The 21,573-nt window shown below is 39.2% G+C and overlaps 1 protein-coding gene and 1 long non-coding RNA gene across 4 annotated transcripts in view; both read right to left on the bottom strand.

The window, feature by feature from the left end:
- Positions 1–2,447: 2,447 nt before the first annotated feature.
- NXPE3 (neurexophilin and PC-esterase domain family member 3) overlaps positions 2,448–21,573 on the bottom strand; it is a 49,293-nt gene continuing 30,167 nt past the window's right edge. For all 3 annotated transcript variants that reach the window (XM_045501881.1, XM_045501880.1, XM_045501879.1), the window contains 3 exons: positions 17,197–17,270; positions 6,362–6,568; positions 2,448–4,020 (listed from right to left, as the gene is read on the bottom strand). In XM_045501881.1, coding sequence (XP_045357837.1) covers positions 3,470–4,020; positions 6,362–6,568; positions 17,197–17,270 — 832 coding nt within the window. In that variant the 3' untranslated portion in view covers positions 2,448–3,469. The remainder of the gene's footprint in view (positions 4,021–6,361; positions 6,569–17,196; positions 17,271–21,573) is intronic.
- Positions 10,652–12,330, bottom strand: LOC123610810. Its single transcript, XR_006718298.1, has 2 exons — positions 10,964–12,330; positions 10,652–10,717 (listed from the first exon to the last, which is right to left on the bottom strand). It is a non-coding gene; the product is annotated as an uncharacterized LOC123610810 (long non-coding RNA).

Here is a 21,573-nt window from a genome sequence, read left to right as displayed (position 1 = left end):
GACAGAGTGTGAGCGGAGTAAGGGCAAAGAGAGAGGAAGACACAGAATCCAAAGCAGGCTCCAGGCTCTGAGCTGTCAGCACAGAGCCCGACACAGGGCTCAAACCCACAAACCATGAAATCATGACCTGAGCCAAAGTCCGATGCTCAACCAACTGAGCCACCCAGGCACCCCTTAATATTTTATTTTAAACCTAAATGCCCAACCATAATGGCCGACTTATGTAAATAATGGTATCATTAGCTAAACTGTTGGGCAGACTTTTATAACTCAGTTATGAAGACTATTTAACACAGAAAAATATTTGTATGCTAAATAAAAAAACACAGATACAAATTACATATTATCTGTGTTTATAGCTATGTGGTTTTAAAAAAAACAGGAAGAGGGGCGCCTGGGTGGCGCAGTCGGTTAAGCGTCCGACTTCAGCCAGGTCACGATCTCGCGGTCCGTGAGTTCGAGCCCCGCGTCGGGCTCTGGGCTGATGGCTCAGAGCCTGGAGCCTGTTTCCGATTCTGTGTCTCCCTCTCTCTCTGCCCCTCCCCCGTTCATGCTCTGTCTCTCTCTGTCCCAAAAATAAATAAAAACGTTGAAAAAAAAAAATTAAAAAAAAAAAAAAAAACAGGAAGAAAATATACCAAAATGCTAATGCGTACCACATTCAGATGATAGAATTATAGATTCTTTGCATAGATTTTCTTTGTCTAGATTTTAGTTTCTAAAAACAATGATGTCCTTTATATTTATAATGGAAAATATATAAAACTATATTATTTTGCTGGCATGCTAATATTTACAACTGTGTGGTACTAGCCTAAAATACACTTTTCAGAAGAAATTAAAATACTGTATCTAATTGTTCTGAGAAAGATTTAGGTAATATTCCAAACTCCACACTTAGGCATTTTTTTTTAAACTTCCACACCAGAGTATAGAAAGACAAATTAGAAAAGGCACAAAGTGAATTAGAATACATCAAGAAACTATGTCATCAAATCTTTAGGACCTTTTATAACTAAATCAAAAAGTAATAGAAGCTGGACGAGGTCACAAGAAACCACTTGCACAAACAAGAAATGTCACTCCAAAGCCCTGGAGAGGCAGTAGAAATTGAAATTCTCCTGGGAAGATGATGCCTCAGCCTCCTCCAGCAATCTTTTAGAAAATGTTCAAAAGTCCTTATATGAAAAAGAACATCTCTCTTTACAAAAGTCCAACAAGTTGTAGTTGCAAAGGGCTATGCACTCTCACATACCTTTGTTCAAATCCAAACTCAAGTTCATCTATAAAATGTACCTAATATCACCTACACTACTAGATGGTGATCAGGATTAAATGTTAGGGATTATGCCCAGGAAATAATAGACAAGCAACATTATTTCCTTAGTTCTATCTTCCTTCTTCCCTTAGTTGGTATTTCTCAAAGTGTAGAATACTGTCATTGCATCAAAATCACTGGATGCTTGTAGCAAAGTCTGATTCCACAGTTCCCAGAGGCATCCTGTATTTTTATCAAATAGTCCAGGCGATTCTCAGACACTAAAGCTTAAAGACCATTAAAATTAAGCAATCTTAATATGTTTAACTACTTGTTGGTGAGCCTTAGCCTCAAAATAATTTAAAAATATTTTTCCCCATATATATATTTTACAAATTTGAAGATGGCCCTTAAGTCTAAGAAAGGAAGTTTTTTTGTTTTTGTCTGTCTGTTTGTTTTTGAGAGAGAGCGCAAGTGATCAAGGAGCAGAGAGAGAGAATCCCATGAGGGGTATGGAGAGAGAGAGAAGCAGGGCTCCCCTGAAGCAGGCCTCAAGCTCACCTGATGTGGGGCACGAACTCATGAACCTGACCCTAGCCAAAGTCAGATGCTTAATGACTGAGCCACCCAAGCGCCCCTACACTCTTTAAGTTAAAACTCCAAATTCCTTGGGGCTCCTGGGGGGCTCAGTTAGTTAAGCATCTGACTTCGGCTCAGGTCATGATCCCACAGTTGAGTTCAAGCCCTGCGTCGGGCTCTGTGCTGACAGCTCAGAGCCTGGAACCTGCTTGGATTCTGTGTCTCTCTTGCTCTCTGACCCTCCCCCACTCACATTCTGTGTGTGTCTCTCTCTCAAAAATAAAAAAAAAAACATTAAAAAAAATTTTAAACCCCAAAATCCTTGACCCATTCCCCACTCACACTCTGTGTGTCTGTCTCTCAAAAATAAATAAACATTAAAAAAAACTTCTTAACTCCAAATTCCTCGACCCATTCTCCTAAGAGAATGCTTTTAGCATCAGTCTTCATCTCTAAAGCCTCTCCAGTCTCTTCATATGTCCATTTAGGGATAACTAAAACTAGATTGTAATCCATTCTGGCTCAAAAAGAAAAGAGTGCTTACTAAATGGCCCATGCTAGCCTAAACCCATTTAAAATTAATAAGGCAAAGACAGTCAAGTAAAATTGATAGTATCTTAAGACAGCAGTTTTTTACTTCCAAGCATGACAGAATGTGTGTACCTTATGTCCCCATCAAGAAATAGTTGTTACAGATCTCAATATCTAACTTCTAATTAGATTTTCATTTCTAATGTTGGTATGTGATCCAAACTAACAACGAAAAAAGAAACACTTGAAATTGATGGAAGTAACTTGTACAAGTTTATAATAAACAATGGCGTTCTTTACATAAAAGTCAATTCTTAAAACCCTCAAACTTCAAAACACAAAAATAAATTTCCATTTATACATTTCCCCCTTCCAGTTCCAAAAGTGATTATTTTAAAGTATTCGTCATGTAAAATTTAGCTGAATCAAGTAAGTAACAACCGCCCAATGCAAGTATCAGTGCAACACACAGATTTCATATTAACCGCTTTCGTACTCCCCTTTTGCTTCTTTTCTAGATAAAAGCAGAACACTGTAAATGTTCTCACTAAAAAATTCTAACCAAAGATACTGGCCTTTTCAAGTAATTCAAGAAAGGTGAATCAAGAGAAACTCCTGAGACACAGCAGGCTCCAGTGTGTCACAGGAGCCCCTAACCATAAGCCTCATCAGTTCATCACACTGAAGATGGACCCACCGTGCTATTCATGCAGATAAGCACAATTGCCCTTACCAGATAAGCTACACACACTCCACTACCAACCATTTAGGTCAGAACATTTTTCAGTTTTTAGCATAGTAATCTCCCCTCTCCAGAGAGGCTAATTCAAACACACTCATTAGCATCTTTGGTTACAAGGGCAATACAGTGCGTAGATGTTGTTAATAATGGTTCGCCCATGGCTATGTAAAGATTGGAATAAATCCTGTAGGTAGATATAAATGCAACCTGCATTTTCTAAGCTCCTTACAAATCATTATATAAAGTCCAGCTCTTTCTGAAATTTTGTACATATCAGTAGCAGCAATATCTCCATGGGGCCTCCCATAAACTGTCTCTAATGCAGAAAATGTGATTCCTCCAGTTCCTTCCAGGGCAAGCTAGGTCTCCAAAGGGCACACAAAGGACAAGAACATGTCCAGTTGATTCTTCACAATAACTTCATCCGGATGTAGCTTGTGGGGTAAATAATGAGCCAGGGTCATCTCCCAGGCATCAACAAGATACACTCCAACCCCTGAGAACATCTTCCGAAGGATGGTGTCCAGCTGGAAGTTGTACCAGTCACTGTTGAAAAGGCTCACTTCAGGCCCCAGCTCTTGGGCATTGGCTGTCCGGATGACTATCACAGTCTTAGGGCTTCGATCCAGGAGCTGGACCACTGCTCGACGGATATTCCTGAGCCGCCGGATATACACTTCCAAAGGGAAGGTGCTGAAATGAGACCATATAGCTATGGCAACCACTGTGTTCTTCCCTCCCACGATGCCATTCAGCTCATTTGCCACATAACGAAGCTCATTGCTAAAGACAGTTGTAAAACGGATGGGTGGACCATGGCAGCGATATTTGAGCAGGATGTTGTGCTTCTGGTCCACCGCAAGGAAGGGACCCACATTCTTGGGACTACCCAAGTTAAACTCCACTAAATCTGAAACAAGGAAAATCCAAATTCATAAAAATGTTCAAAACAAGCACATATATTATGATCATGTTTTACTTAGTGGCTTAAGAGAACGTTTTTTTTTTTTTAAATAAAAGTACCACAAAAGTACAACAAAAAGGTACAACTGTAAAGGTAATACCTATTTCACTGGCCTCAATGGACCTTTATTCTAACATATTATTTAAACCATCAGTAATAGATTCTATATGTATGTCTATATACCTCAGAAGCAAAATAACCTGTTTACTTCTAACCATTAGGTCAAGAAATCTTCCTGTAGGCACTGATTGCTAAATATCTAAAAATCAATTTGGCATTTATACATCACTATTCTAACATATAAATACTATTTCTTCCAGGATGAGGGCTATAACTTGTGCTTTTTTAAGTAAACACGTAACAGTAACCAAATACTTTTTGAAATACATGAAAGAAACAAGCAACCCTGTTTCTTTTGACTTTCAGTTTCACCCTATGGGTGGAAAATCATATTAATGTCTTACAGAATGTCTGTCTCTGTCACAAGAATAACAAAGACAGCAGACAAGTTAGAATTCACTTTTCCCTCTCCTTTACCTAAGTTGTGTTTCAAAGTCCAGCTCTTCTGAGGTCTTCTGAAGGCCCCAGGAATCAGTCAGGATTTCTCTTTTGTTACTTCTGAAAAACCCTATCTGTAAAATTCATCACTTAGCATATGCCCCATAAGGAAAGAGGGCCTGTCTCATATCCCTGAATGTTCCTACAAGTGCCTTACAGAGAACAGACTAAGTAACTTCTGGCAATCCAAGTCCATTAACACTTCCTAAGTACCTATTCAGGGCCAGCCACTGCAGTGCCACTAGCCAGCACTGCTCAGACGGTAAGTCACAGTCCTTGCTCTCAAAGAGTTTACAGCCAATTCTGAAGAACTAACATCACAGCCTAATTGTCCTACATTCTTCTTAAGGGTTAAAGTTTTCACTCTTCTCTCCATGCAGTCCTAGTCTCCTCTTCCAGATCTTCGTACCTAAATCATTACTACTTAGCATTTGGCTCCATTTAAACTGAACAAGCTCAAGCTACCATTTTTTTCATTTGATTAAAATCAAGCACCAGCACAAGGCTTTATCAGGTGAAAATCTATCTGCAAAGGATACAGTGGAAAATAATTATGACACTCAATGTGATCACTGCTATGAACGGAAATATTGAGCTCTGTCATTAGAACTTAAACAAACAACTACAGACTTCTGGAGGGCCCTGCCTAGTCAGCATCAAAACATGCTTAGCATTATGCCATACAAATTATATCCCTTTTCCTAGTTTTTAATTTATGCTTTATTGACCAAACTCAACTATGCTTGTGTCAATAAAAAAACAAAAGCACAACAAAAACTGGAATTAACTTTCCACTTTTGGGGACCGTATCTACTTCTTCCGTTCCTTTGAAAAATTAAATCTGAAATGAGGTTAGTGTAAAAAAAATAAAAGAGAAACACAACACCAACAACAACTCACAACAAACTATGGGAATTTGCTTTATGGAAAGTCCTGCCCATGTATAGCCCTCAAAAATAGTTCCCATGGAATTATTTATCAGCTCTCTCAATTGTAAGCAGGGTCTTTAGTACTGTTACCTGAGATTCATTCCTCCTCACTCCATCCACACCTTCCACAAAGAGGAAAAGGCCCATTTGAATAAGGGAGGGCCTTCCAATGAGTGCGGCTTTATTCCGAGTCTGGAGGGCACCCCAGGAGCCCAGCAGTGACACCAGGAAGCTAAGAATGCTGGGACTTACCAAGACTCCCTCAGTAGGAGCCAGCTCATCTCAGAATCATATCAATGGAATGCCCAGCAGATGACACCGGAAAGGCTATATACTGCATGGATGTATTAAAATGGACCACAGTCTGTTTGGCTGCTTCCTTCCAGTTAAATCTATTTTAAACTTGAAATCTGACTAAACAGAACTAGGAGAGAAACAACTGAAAATGTCCACCTCTGTTTTATAGCCCAGAATATCAGAAGTAAAAGACACCTATAAGGTGATTCTGTCCAGCTGCCCCGTTGCACATGGAGAAATAAAGCCCTGGGAAGTAAATAACATGTCCAAGGTCACACAGCTCATCAGTGGTATGAACTTCAATTCCAGTGCTTCCATCAATACATCACAACCCCACCATGGATCAGAAACCATCACACATCTCTCCAGGGTCAGGACACCTGTTTAGTCCTACAGAGAAATAACTACTTCCTCACCTGATGCCCTTCCTGGGGCACTGGAGTGAAGAAAGCTGATTTTGTGCATGCGGAAAAGAATTATGAAACAAAATGCAAAGTACCAACCTGGAACAAACGTAGTAAGGTATTCAAACCATTGCCTGATTGTTGAGTCACCAAACAAATACACCACTTTTCTTTGTAAGCATTCTGTAATGTTGTCAGGGTCATTAAACTGGCGCATCTTAAACTTTCTGGGCCTCCACTGATCTTTATAATAATACCCAGAAGGAAAAGTTCCTGAGCCATGAGATAGTTCTAGATTGTTGGTTTCTGAAAAGAAAAAGGAAACAAAATTAGATATTCTGAAAGTCTCCTCCAACTAACCATACATGGAAAATGTTCCAAGAAACAAAATTATGGCCCTGTATCTGTTAGCCTGCTGGTATATGGGTAACGTTTCCTGCCATCACATCTCAAAGAAATCCCAGACTTTCCCCTTGCTACAAAAGGTTCTCCTTTGCACAAAAATAGGAAGATGTGAAATATGTGTGAGGGTATTATTGGTGGACAGAGGCGAAAAGGGGACTTTGGGCATTCTCTCTGATTATGCATGTTTTTATCAAAGCCAAAAATAAGGCAGGCAAATACCATGGAAATGTGTAGACATTAACTATTGTCTAGCATTTTCCCGGAATAAGTTTCTCATCCAAAGGCCTATGAGGCAAGTAACACCTTAAATTCATATTTTACATACGCATAGTAATATTAGTCCACTGTTCCTCAACCTAATAAAAGGAAAATTTTAACCCATGGGTCCCGCAATCAAATAGTAATTCAGATAACCACCACTTAATACAGCGAAGAAACCAAATATACACACTCTAAAGAACTATTCCCCACGTTACAAAAGGTTCAGAAGAATGTACAAATATTACAATGAGCAATATTTAAAATGCAGCAGCAGTTTGTACTCATGGCTGTAGCCCAGCTACACATGACACGAGAGGCAGGACACCCTTCAAAGGGAAAGTCAACATCCTTCTTCCCTAACACCTCCCTTGGAAAATGCTGTTGTAGACACAACACACTTTAAGTGCTTCAAAATAAACAGACAGGGATGGCTAATATTTCTTGAGAGTTTACTCTGCAATTAAATATATTATCTCATACGATGCTCACAATAACCCTTTAAAGTAGGCCCTAGTGTTAACCCTGCCTTTTGGAACAGCAACTTGACTTAGATCCAGAGCTAACAAGCAGCAAAGCCAAGACCTGATCCAAGCAGGTGAGCCCCAAAGCCCATGGTCTAACCACTGTGCTATAGATACCACGTCTCAAAAACAGAGGTTTGTAGATGTCAGCCATTTTCTTTTTGGATTTTTTCCTGAAGGTGTACGCTTACTTGTTTCTAACACTCAAATCTACAATCTTCAAATACCATCAATTATTTTACATCACTTCCTTACACACCCCAAAGCTTAAACCTTGATCATAATCCAGTAATTCTCCAGTCTCACCTGTTAAACCACAGTTCAAAATCCAAATGTTTATACAACTCAGAAATCTAAATTTGAGCCCCATATTTGTGACTATTTTCAGCTTATTATCTTGATATTATAAGATAATACTCAAAATTATTTTGGTTTTATTCCCTTCAAAGAAGATGCCCTATTTGACAGATAGTGCATATTTAACCTTTTAATTCAGCCATCTGCTAATTCTTTGAAGGTTCAGGGCCTAAGCTGAAAAATAAACAGTATTTTTAAAAGCTTTACTTGGAAAATGTTATTGTCAAAGAAAAGAAAAGGGGGGGGGGGTAAATATTTATTTGGCTTATTCATAAACAGTTTCTCCACATGTTACCAAGTATGACTTTACTATGATACCACACCTTGCCCAAAGCTTCCTCATTATATCATCATGTCAAGGTTATACAGACAGGGAGCTCCAGAGCAGACACCTGGGGCCCAAAGAAAACATCTACTAGAAGGGGAATTAAAAGTGATTTTGAAGTTACACTTTTTACCATGGTTAATTCAGAAGATTTGGCTATTCTGTGCCAAATACATGTTATAAAGGAAAGTGTATATCACACAGGAAACAATTACCATTTCCATTCAAATGTTAATTTTATTTACTACCAGAGTTAAGTCAAGCAAAGCAAATCAATTACTGAACTGACATTAATTCTTCACACATGCAGCACTAGATAACAGAGCAGATTTTTAAAGTGTAATGCATGTACCTACATTGCCCTCTTATGGTCAGCGGAGACAAAAACATTTCTTACTTTATTAAGACTTTAAGCAGTCTGAAGTTCTTTAAAAAGACCGCATTTCTTGGAACTTGGAATGCATTTTCACATAAGATATGAAAGTCTCTTAAATCAATAATATAACACCTAATGAACTATACATGTGGAATAAAAATAGTTTTGTGGGTTTTTTTAATTTATTTGAGAGAAGGGGAGAAAGAGAGAGAAAGCACAAGCAGGAGAAGGGCAGAGAGAGAGGGAGAGAATCCCAAGCAGGCTCCTCATTGTGAGCGCAGAGCCTGATGAGGGCCTCAAACTCACAAACCATCAGATCATGACCCGAGCCAAAACAGAGTCAGACACTTAACTGACTGATACACCCAAGCGTCCCAAAAATAGTTTTAAAACAAAATGGAGTTATTGCTTAGACTTTACAGTTTTCTTAAATACTGATGGTGAAGGAAGTAGTTTTTGTGGATGGTTACCAAAAGCAGATAAGATCTTTATGCAAAATCAGAAGGGATAGCTTCAATTATCTGCAAGTTAAGGTCCTTGCTTCTCTAAAATGTCTTGGCTTCTCTTTAAAACTCATAGCTTATAGTTTCCTCCAAAGGGTGTCATCCCATGTCATTCATTAGCCAAAACGAGGACTATTTGGACCACAAATGGGACAAAACAAGAGAAGAGCAGAGAAAAAAATTTCTGTCAACTATCTAGAAAGAGCTGGGTGAGAGGGAGACAGTGTGAATTAAGACTGGGAGGTATGAGTGAGTGCATGTTAGTGCACACGTCCCTTAACTTCATAGCATAGAATTATCTGTAGAAGTGAGAAAAGTAAAAGGCAGGCCAATGGGGAGTATATAGTTCATAAGAGAAAAAACAAGACAAGACAAAGAAAGAGAGTCAAACAATTCCTCTCCTCAAGGAACACAATTAGCACCGGAACGCTTGGGTGCCATCTCAGGGAGATGAGAAATGAGGACAGCGTGTGTCGAGCTGTTCAGGTACAACTTGTCAAGCACTGGGACTACGAGAAGTCCTGGCTACACAGCAGTTATTATAGCTTGAGTTTACCCTTGAGTCTCCCCCTGGAAAACCTTGGGAATTTACTTTTTTTCTTTATACTTTAGTCCCCTAAAACCTAAGCATTTTTCGGAGGGAAACTAAACAGGTACAGGTAGAAATACCTATAGATTAAAAGAATGCTGGGGCGCCTGGGTGGCGCAGTTGGTTAGGCGTCCGACTTCAGCCAGGTCACGATCTCGCGGTCCGTGAGTTCGAGCCCCGCGTCAGGCTCTGGGCTGATGGCTCAGAGCCTGGAGCCTGTTTCCGATTCTGTGTCTCCCTCTCTCTCTGCCCCTCCCCCGTTCATGCTCTGTCTCCCTCTGTCCCAAAAATAAATAAACGTTGAAAAAAAAAATTTTTAAAAGAATGCTAAAAGGACCTCAGATAATGGCTAGTCCAAATGTCTTTTAAAGGTGAAAATGGTACATCACAGAGGGACTTGCCGAAGTTTCCCAGAGAGCCATAGAGCCAGCTAGTGGTAAAGGTGGTCCTGTTTACAAAGCCATACATTTCACTACTGATACAGTTGTGGGGAGCTTCCTACCCCCAAATGATATCAGTCAGTTGGATTTTACATAGCATATGAGCCCTTTGATTTTCAAAGTTAACCAAATAAAATGTATTCTGTACCAAGTATTTTTTCCAACTGAAGGTGGTTGTCTTTAAAATAGCTTTGTCCAGGGGCGCCTGGGTGGCTCAGTCGGTTGAGCGTCCGACTTCAGCTCAGGTCATGATCTCACGGACCGTGAGTTCGAGCCCGCGTCGGGCTCTGGGCTGATGGCTCAGAGCCTGGAGCCTGCTTCTGGTTCTGTGTCTCCTTCTCTCTCTGCCCCTCCCCCGTTCATGCTCTGTCTCTGTCTCAAAAATAAATAAACGTTAAAAAAAATTGTTTTTTAAATAAAAATAAAAATAAAAATAAAATAAAATAAAATAGCTTTGTCCAGGGGTACCTGGGTGGTTCAGTCGGTTAAGCATCCGACTCTTGGTTTTGGCTCAGGTCACGATCTCACAGTTCCCTGAGTTCAAGCCCTGCTCGGGCTCTGCACTGACAGTATGGAACTTGCTTGGGATTCTCTCTCTCTTCCCCCCTACTCAAAATAAATAAATAAACCTTTTTTTTTTTTTTTTAAGTAGCTTTGTCCACTTTGTTGTGATAGCACCTTTCCATTTTCTTTTTTTTTTTTTTAATTTTTTTTTTTTCAACGTTTATTTATTTTTGGGACAGAGAGAGACAGAGCATGAACGGGGGAGGGGCAGAGAGAGAGGGAGACACAGAATCGGAAACAGGCTCCAGGCTCTGAGCCATCAGCTCAGAGCCCGACGCGGGGCTCGAACTCACGGACCGCGAGATCGTGACCTGGCTGAAGTCGGACGCTTAACCGACTGAGCCACCCAGGCGCCCGCACCTTTCCATTTTCTAAACAACCTTATAGTGAGGTCCCATCCATAAAGTCATTAGTATGGTTTTCATCGAACAACATAAAACACTATTTTATCATTCACTCCACCATTTGGATGCATTTAGAAACTAGAGAGTTGATGAACTCCACTACTGCAGACAAACCCAAACGTTAAGACATCCTCCCCCACACCTCCCAAGCATATTAAGGGATAGCAGAAAAAGGGCTAGACTCGAGTCAGAGGTCCTGGTTTATGGCTGACTCCACATCTCCAATAGGAGACCCCAGAAATCACTTAAAACTCTCATCTTACTCATCTCCTGTATTCTCAGAATCTAGTCTAGCATCAGACACAGAGCAGATGTCAAAATGACGACGTATCAGTCTCTGGACCTTGCTTCAATTACCTATAAAATGGGTAAATTATTAGTTATTTTGAAGGGCTGTTGTGAAAGTTCAATACTGTAGTAGTATTAATAGTTTTTAATCATAAAGGGCAACACTGGAATGCTAGAAATATTCTATATGTTCTAAACATTCTATATCTTTGTAGGGGTGGCAGTAATTGTATTAGTTTTCTATTGGTGCATGGCAAATCACCACAAACTTAGTAACTTAAAAACAAGAGACATTTAATATCACAGAGTTCTGCCAAGAGTCCAGGGCATGACATAGCTGGGTTCCCTGCTAAGGGTCTCACAGGTTGAAATCAGGTTGACAGCAGGACTGTGTTCCTTTCTGTAGACAAGAGAAATCTGCTTCCAACCCCATTCAATTAGTGGCCAGATTCAGTTCCTTGTGGTTATAATACTGAGTTTCTTGTTTCCTTGGTCACTGTCAGCTGGGGAATGCCCTTCAGCTCCTAGAAACTGTCTACATTTCTTGCCACATGGCCTCCTCCATCTTTAGAGCCAGCAACAAAGAATCCCGCTCACATGGAAGCCTTCTCACACTTCGAATTTCTTCAAGAAGAACTTGGTCCCTATTGAGGGCTTATCCAATTAAGTCAGGTCTGCCCAGGATAGTATCTCTTTTTTTAAAGTCATGGGAGTGATATACTATCACATTTACAGGTCCTTCCCACACTCAAGAGAAAAAGAATTATATAAAGGCATGGATCAGTGGGAGTCATCTTAGAATTCAGCCTACCACAGCTACAGATACAAATGTAAAATTCCATTGTACTATATATTTGCAATCCACGTACTATACTGTACGTAAGATATACCTCAGAAGATAAAGAAAAGGGGCGCCTAGGTGGCTCAGTCAGTTGAGTGTCCAACTTTTGATTTCAGCTTTGGTCACAGTCCCAGGGTTGTGGGCTTGAGCCTGGGTCCTGCAACGGTCTCTGTGCTGAGTGTGGAGCCTGCTTGGGATTCTCTCTCTCTCTCTCTCTCTCTCTCTCTCTCTCTCTCTCTCTTTCTCTCTCTCTCTCTCTCCTTCTGGCCCTCTCTCCCACTGGCTCTCTTTCTTTCTAAAATATAATTAATTAATTAATTTTTTAAAAAGATAAAGAAAATAGCAAAAGGCTACAAAGATGTTAATGCTTATTCTGTTGCTATTAAATCTAGTTTTATCCCAAACTCTCAGTAAGCTTCTCCCCAAAATATGAACTCTAGTTTAGTTGTTGATGAGGTTAGAAGCCATCAAGGCTTCTATCAGGCTATGATGATCTAGGGACCACAGTACAGGTGCTAATAAAAATTCAGCAGCAATTCTGACACTGGGAAAGCCTGTCAGAAACCAGATACTTATCCCTGATGAGCTATTTTCATCTAATTAAAAGCTATGTTTCTTTGCTTTTGACTGGAATTATACCCATGCATGGGGGAAGACAGGTAATCTCAAACAGTTCAGCAGGCTAAATATGCATCTTAGAATAAGTTTAACTTGCAGGAAAATCAATTAACTAATACTTTTTTTAAATGTTGATAGGGAAATAAAACCCTTCAAAATATAGGATTCATAAGTAAAATAATAAAAGTGGAAAGACTATGAACCCTTCCAAGTCTAGGTCAAATAACACACAAATGGGTGTGAAACATGTCAGAGAGTAAGGAAGTGCTTAAGGAAAAAAAATGTGTACACACACACACACACATATACACACACACATATATATACACATATATGTATACATACACACACATATATATACACATATATACGTATCATAGGTACATATATACGTTAGCATGTCAAAGGGGCATAGGAGCCAAATTGAAAAAGTTCCCAATTGCCAAAATTGAAGCAATTAGAGCAACAAAATAAATAACAGTTGAATTCGGTAATAATCCAAAAAATGAGATAAATAATCATGAGCCATGAGTCTATATGGACATAATTAAATAAATGGGAAAGAAGGGACAACTCTTCCTTACAGAAAAATTCCAATTAATAAATGTCTTAGAAATGAGAGATTAGAAAGTCACCATTAAATACCACCCAAATAATTGCTGCTGACAAGATCTATTAATGAATGCTAAAATTAGTGGGTGAAAGTATAAGCAGAAATAGGATGTTTACATCCTGATGGAATACAGAGACATCCAGGATGTCTTTGTATTAGTTTCCTGTGGCTACTATAACAGATTACCACATATTCAGTGGCTTAAAACAACACAAATTTATTCTCTTACAGTTTTGGAGGGAGGCCAGAAATCCAAAATCAGTATCACCGATACCAAATCCAAGGTATCAGTAAGGCCATGCTTTCTCTGGAGGAGCTAGGGAAGAATCTCTTCCCTTTCCCCTTCCACACCTGTATTCTTTGGCTCATGGCCCCTTTCTCCATTTGTTAAGCCAGCAGCATGGCATCTTCAAATTTCTCTCTACTTCCACTGTCACATTGCCTTCTGCTTTTGTATGAAATCTCCCTCTTCCTCCCTCTTAAAAGGACACTTGTGATTGCGTTTAGGGCCCACTCAGATTATCCGGATAATCTCTCCCCATCTCTAGACCCTTAGCTTAATCACACATGCAAAATTTCCTTTGCCATCCATATATAGCAACGTTCACAAATTTGAGGCATTAAGATCTGGATATCTTTGGGGGCCATTATTCAGCCTACCACAGTCTCAAAGTATCTCCCCAGGATACAAAAAAGAGAACCCTGACAGACACCACTTTAACCAGGTGATCAAATTTAACATTGTTAACAGAACATATTGACATCATGTACTCCCTCAAAAGGACACAACATCATTTCTGTGCTATTCTTCCAAAAATGCATACTCTCATTCCAATCATTAGAAAACATTTAAAAATCCAAATTTAGAAACATTCTAAAAAATATCTGACCAAAGCTCTTCAAAGTGTAAAGGTCAAGATAATGTCACAGAAGGAAGACTAAAGAAACATGGTGACTAAATGCAACCTGGGATTCTGCATAGGATTCTAAAACAGAAAAAGGACATTGGTGGAAAAACTCATGAAATCCAAGTAAACTCTACAGCTTAGTTAATGATACTGTACTGATGTTAAAACGTTAGTTTTGGAAGTATTCTGTGGTTATATAAGATGTTAGCATAAGGGGAAGCTGGGTGTAGGCTATACAGGAACTTTATACTATTTTTGTAACTTATTTTAAGTCTAAAATATTCCAAAAACAAAAAATATATATATTAAAAAAGAGAAAGAAAGGAATGAAGGGAGGAACATAGGGAAGGTGGGAGGCATGTGAGCCCTTGGTTTAGGGTCTTTGAGTGCGCCCTGCTGGTCACGAGAGTGAACTGCAGTGAAGTCCTCCAAGACTGGGTGTCTTTGATGTTATGTAAAGCAATTGCCCTTCTCTTTTCCTTCCAGTAATGTACCTGCTCTGAGGCAGTCTTCTCAAAGCCAAGCTATTCTCCTATTGATTCACGGTTCCTTTCTTCTTCTAAAAATCCATCAAAAGTCTCACTAGTTCCAAAATCTGTCTTCTCTCTAAACAGAACAGTACATCACAAACCCACAAACACTTACTGGCTGAACATCGAGACCTGTCAGGTGCAGGTAAACCGTCCAAAACTCCACCCACTGACCACCCCACTAGACACCCAGGGATGAGGCAGCCACGCCAGAAGACTGGGGCTGGGGCAGAGAAGGATAGAGTATGAGGAGTGCAGGACTAGGGGGAATAGACACGGAGGTTGAGGCCCAGGCAAATAAAGGCAAATAAAAGTATTTCTGTTAATGATGTTTCATATATGAATCTTTTAAAATTAGTAACTCACTGGCTTCAAGTAAATAAAATACAGCTTTCATTAGGAAAAGACTGAGATTTCTTGTGGCACATGATAGTGGAGACCAGAGATATATAGACTGGCAGTATCCTGGCTTTATCTGGGCCACAGACAATAATTTTATTTAGCCCACACAATATTTTAAATGTTTGCAATTGGATGCCAATGTTTTGAAGTCTGGAGATATTACATTTAAAGATTAAGGATTAAGACTTCTGATTTTTGTTCATGGAAAAAAGAAACCCTATACATCTGAGCACATTTCTGCACAACAAAGCAGCAAGAGCTGTAGACAGGCTGTGCTTGCACTTAGGTTCTTCCCCCACCATTCACACAAGGCATGCCTACGACTAATACCCACCCTGGCTAGATTCACATGTATTACACGCCTAGGCCCTATGGCAATAGTGTTTGCCAGTATCTGTGCAATATCTATCATATACACTGTCATATATGCTTTCAACAGCTAAAAGGGCCCTGCCATCTGCATAAGTTTCCTTAATAATATTCATCCTTTCTTTCTAAAAGTCACCGTGGCTAAAACAGAACACATACATTTACTCTTCATTGTTTTACTTTTAACAATACCCATTGCCAATGGATCAAAATCACCTAGAAGGTTTGCTAAAACCCAGATTGCTAGGCCCCACGCCGAGTTTCTGATTCAGTAGCCTGAGGTAAGACCTAAGAATCTGCAATTCTAGCTGATTCTGCTAATGCAGAGATCACACTTTGAGAAAGCCAGAGTTCAGTAACATAATGCTTTTGATTTTAAAAATTTCCTTGCCGATTTCATACACATTTCTTGGATAACTCTAGAGTAGTGATATCCGACAGAATTTCTGCAATGATGGATACACTACATTCCATATAAAATGCTGCCCAACATGGTAGCCACCAGCCACACATGGCTCCCGAGGATGTGTGACTTAAGAATTAAATTTTAGGGGCGCCTGGGTGGCTCCGTCGGTTAAGCGTCCGACTTCAGCCAGGTCACGATCTCGCGGTCCGTGAGTTCGAGCCCCGCGTCAGGCTCTGGGCTGATGGCTCAGAGCCTGGAGCCTGTCTCCGATTCTGTGTCTCCCTCTCTCTCTGCCCCTCCCCCGTTCATGCTCTGTCTCTCTCTGTCCCCAAAATAAATAAACGTTGAAAAAAAAAATTAAAAAAAAAAAAAAAGAATTAAATTTTAGGGGGCGCCTGGGTGGCGCAGTTGGTTAAGCGTCCGACTTCAGCCAGGTCACGATCTCGCGGTCCGTGAGTTCGAGCCCCGCGTCAGGCTCTGGGCTGATGGCTCAGAGCCTGGAGCCTGTTTCCGATTCTGTGTCTCCCTCTCTCTCTGCCCCTCCCCCGTTCATGCTCTGTCTCTCTCTGTCCCAAAAATAAATAAACGTTGAAAAAAAAAAATTTTTTAAAAAAAGAATTAAATTTTAGGGGAGCCTGGGTGGCTCAGTCAGTTAAGTGCCCAACTTTGGCTGAGGTCATGATCTCACAGTTTGTGGGTTCGAGTCCCACATCGGGCTCTGTACTGACAGCTCAGAGCCTGGAGCCTGCTTCGGATTCTGTGTCTCCCTCTCTCTCTGCCCTTCCCCTGCTTGTGCTCTGGCTCTCTCTCTCTCTCTCTCTCTTAGAAATAAATAAACATTAAAAATTTTGTTTAAAAAAAAGAATTAAATTTTAATTTTTAGTTAATTTTAACTAATTTAAATTTAAATAGCTATGTGTGGCTAGTAGCTACCATATTGGACAGTATAGCACCGAAGTCTCTTGAGCAGCCAACCAGAGAGGGGAAGGGGAAGAAGACAACTTTCACAGGAGTATAAATAGCAAAGCCCAAGATTATGCACATAAGGTCTGATTTATTTTAATTAAAAAGCTCTTTTAGTATTTTCAATTGTGCCCAGAAGTAACCACGGCATATTAAAAGGAGGAAAGAAGTTTTCATGACATTAGTGAAACCACAGAGCCTCAACCCATTTAGCAAGAAAAACAACAAATCATCAAGCTCATTCTTTTTACCTTTTATTCTCCTGGGAATCACAGTCACCCAATCAGGTCCGCTGGAGTTGATTGGCATTTTGATATTGACACCACTTTAAAAGGAATAAGAAGAATACAAGTTTAGATTTGAGAACATTTACTTTCTAATATGTATCTTCATTTGCAAATTAAAATAACAGGATTTCACAGAACCTTAAGATGAAATATTCTTATAAATGCTACTCAACACAATCAATTAATAAACTATGTCTCTTAAAATAAGCAGGTTATGTGGATATATAAAGTGAATAGAAATTAAATAGGTTTTTAATTTTTCACCACATAGCCCTGAGAGTATAATCTCTAAAATGACAAATTCTGGTTTAAATTCTTTATTCCCCTTGGACTCGGAAAATGGCTCACACTGATGAGAATGTCCATTCTGTCACTATCTAATTTTCAGATTATAAATCTATGTAGCATTAAATCACAGGTCAGATTCCTTAGGCCTTGCCCAGAACAGAGATGAGTCCTACTAGAGACATTTGTCCCCAGATATGTGCTCTTTCAGGACTTTGTTCACCATTGGTATGGCCCTGTAGTGTCTCTTTCTAAAACATACTCCTCAGTGACACAGATTGTGTTTCACTCACCTTTTGTCTCCAGCACTTAGCACAGGCCCTGGGCTAGAGTCCATGCTTGGACAATATTAGATGGAGGGCTGTGTGAAAAAGTGGGAGAGTGTGGAATCCAGGGAAAAACTACTGGAAATTTGGGATAACTATGTCAGAAACTGGGTCACAACAATTACCTCTTACACTTAGGCCAAAAACAGACAAAAAAAAATAAAATGCTAACTTTCCAAATTCTTGATATGTGAACTTGAATCACAATATTTTGTTTTATCAAAAATCAGTTCAAAAGAGATATGTTCTTAAATAATTCTTAAGCTTCTAAATGAACAAAGGGAAAAAAAGAGAGAGACCAAAAAACAGATAGTACAAAAAACTATGGAGAACTGATGGTCACCAGGGGGAAGGTGGGCAGGGAGACGAGTGAAATAGGTAAAGAAGATTAAAGAGTACACTTCTATTGATTAGCACTGAGTAATATATGGAACTGTTGAATCACAATCAATATTATACACATGACACTAATATAACACTGTATGTTAACCACACTGGAATTAAATTTTTTTAATAAAATAAAAATATAATTTTTAAGCTTCTACTATGGGCCGGGCACTGTCCTAGATGTCAGGGATGTAACAATAAACAAGACACACAGCATCTCCTCCTTCAGGGAAATGACATTCTAATGGGGAGACAAGAAACAAGGAAGGCAGTGCAGCTGACCTTGAACAACATGTTTTGTTTTTTGGTTTTTGGGTTTTTTTGCTGCCTACAAGAGGATCATTTCTTTTTTTCAAACATTTTGGAAGTTTGCAGCCATTATTTCTTTATTTTTTTCTTAAGCTAACGTTCAATCTTTATTATACACACACACACACACACACACACACACACATATATATATATATATATATATATATATATGATTTATTTCATTCTTTCTCATTGCCAAGTAATATTCCATTGTAAATATAAACCACATCTTCTTTATCCATTTGTCAGTTGATGGACATTTAGGCTCTTTCCATAATTTGGCTATTGTTGAGAGTGCTGCTATAAACATTGGGGTACAAGTGCCCCTATGCATCAGTACTCCTGTATCCCTTGGGTAAATTCCTAGCAGTGCTGTTGCTGGGTTATAGGGTAGATCTATTTTTAATTTTTTGAGGAACCTCCACACTGTTTTCCAGAATGGCTGCACCAGTTTGCATTCCCACCAACAGTGCAAGAGGGTTCCCTTTTCTCCACATCCTCGCCAGCATCTATAGTCTCCTGATTTGTTCATTTTAGCCCCTCTGACTGGCATGAGGTGGTATCTCAGTGTGGTTTTGATTTGTATTTCCCTGATGAGGAGTGACGTTGAGCATCTTTTCATTTCATGTGCCTGTTGGTCATCTGGATGTCTTCTTTAGAAAGTGTCTATTCATGTCTTCTGCCCATTTCTTCACTGGATTATTTATTTTTCAGGTGGGGAGTTTGCTGAGTTCTTTATAGATTTTGGATACCAGCCCTTTGTCTGATATGTCATTTGCAAATATCTTTTCCCATTCCGTTGGTTGCCTTTTAGTTTTGCTGATTGTTTCCTTTGCAGTGCAGAGGCTTTTTATCTTCACAAGAACCCAATAGTTCATTTTTGCTTTTAATTCCCTTGCCTTTGGAGATGTGTCAAGTAAGAAATTGCTATGGCTGAGGTCAGAGAGGTTTTTTCCTGCTTTCTCCTCTAGGGTTTTGATGGTTTCCTGTCTCACATTCAGGTCCTTCATTCATTTTGAGTTTATCTTTGTGAATGGTGTAAGAAAATGGTCTAGTTTCATCCTTCTGCATGTTGCTGTCCAGTTCTCCCAGCACCATTTGTTAAAGAGACTATCTTTTTTCCATTCTTTCCTGCTTTGGATATTCTTTCCTGCTTTGTCAAAGATTAGTTTGCCATACATTTGTGGGTCCAATTCTGGAATCTCTATTTTATCCCATTGGTTCTATGTGTCTGTTTTTGTGCCAATACCATACTGTCTTGATGATTACAGCTTTGTAGTAGAGGCTAAAGTCTGGGATTGTGATGCCTCCTGCTTTGGTTTTCTTCTTCAATATTACTTTGGCTATTCAAGGTCTTTTGTGTGAACAACATGGCTTTGAACTGTGCAGCTCCACTTATGCATGGATTTTTTCAATAAATGCAGTACAGTCCTGTAAATGTATTTTCTGTTCCTAATGATTTTCTTAACATTTTCTTTTCTCTAGCCTACTTTACTATAAGAATACAGTATATGTAATACATACAGCATACAAAATATGTGTTAATCAACTGTTCTTATCAGTAAAGGTTCTGGTCAATGGTAGAATATTAGCAAAGTCTTTGGGAAGTCAAAAGTTATAGGAGATTTTTGACTGTGCAGGTGGTTGGCACCTCTAAATCCTGAGACTTTTAAGGGTCAACTGTATGTTTAGAAAATAGTTTAAATAAGTTACATTTAGGAGAGAACATGACTTTTAAAACAGCACAAAAAAAAACTGCTTTCATGGGAGAGCTTTAAGATAAGGAAAAGAAGAAAATTTGCCCTTTGTAATTTTCCTGTAAAAATGTTTAACCTCAATCTGGTCATGTAGAAACAATAAAGCAGCAAATCCAAATTAAGGGACATCTACAAAGCAGTGACATCAAAACCTTAATGTTGTGAAAAACATGCTAGAGGAGGCGCCTGGGTGGCTCGGTCAGTTGAGTGTCCGACTCTTGGTTTTGGCTCAGGTCATGATCTCTTCATGAGTTTGAGACCCACATCTGGCTCTGCAATAGCAGGGTGGAGCCTGCTTGGGATTCTCTCTCTTTCCCTCTCTCTCTGCCCCTCCCCTGCTCACGCTGTCTCTGTCTCTCTCAAAATAAATAAACAAAAAATCAAACAAACAAACAAAAAAAAAAAAAAAAAAAAAACAAGCTAGAAACCTCATCCAAATTAAAGATTAAAGAGATAACTGAGGGTGCCTGAGTAGCTCAGTCAGTTGGTTAAGCGTCTAACTTTGGCTCAGGGCAAATCTCACATTTTGTGAGTTCGAGCCCCGCATGGGCTGTCAGCACAGAGCTGCTGTCAGCACAGAGCCCCCTTCAGATCCTCTGTCCCCCTCTCTCTCTGTCCCTCTCCTGTTTGTGTTCTCTCTCTGTCTCTCCCAAAATAAATAAACAAAATTTAAAAGAAAGGATAACTAAACACATTGCAAGTAATCATAGGTTAAATTAGTTAAAATAAAAATGACAGCTATAAAGGACATTATTGGGACAATCAGAGAAACTTGAGTATGGACTGTATATTAAATAATAGTATTGTATTAATGATAAATGCCCCAAGTGTGATAAATATGTTACAGTTAAATGTTGTAGAAAGTTCATGTGCCAGGAGATGCATACCCATGAGGTGCAACACCATGTTGTCTGCAACTTACTCTCAAATGCTCTGGGAAGGGGGATAATTATACATCAACAGACATATATATAAACACACATACAAAGAGAGAGAGAAAGCAAATGTGGCAAAACATTAACAATGGTGAATCTAAGTTAAAGCTATATGGATGTTCATTTTTATTATTCTTGCAGTGTTTCTAATGATTTGAAAGCTTTTTTAAGCACAAAGTTAGAAAGAAGAAAATATGAAATGATGCTAAAATATATGGGAAGCTTTTCATGTGGGAACCTCATTCTTCAAAAAGCCTTCCTTTATATTATAGAATCTTTTAAGCAAAGTACTGTTGTTCTTTCTAAAACCAATATTTTTTAGGAGTAAAGAACAAAGAT

The sequence above is a fragment of the Leopardus geoffroyi genome, chromosome C2, assembly GCF_018350155.1.
Source record: "Leopardus geoffroyi isolate Oge1 chromosome C2, O.geoffroyi_Oge1_pat1.0, whole genome shotgun sequence".
NCBI classification, from domain to species: Eukaryota; Metazoa; Chordata; class Mammalia; order Carnivora; family Felidae; genus Leopardus; species Leopardus geoffroyi.
The sequence above is the reverse complement of the archived record's forward strand: the minus strand, read 5'-3'. Positions and strand labels throughout refer to the sequence as shown.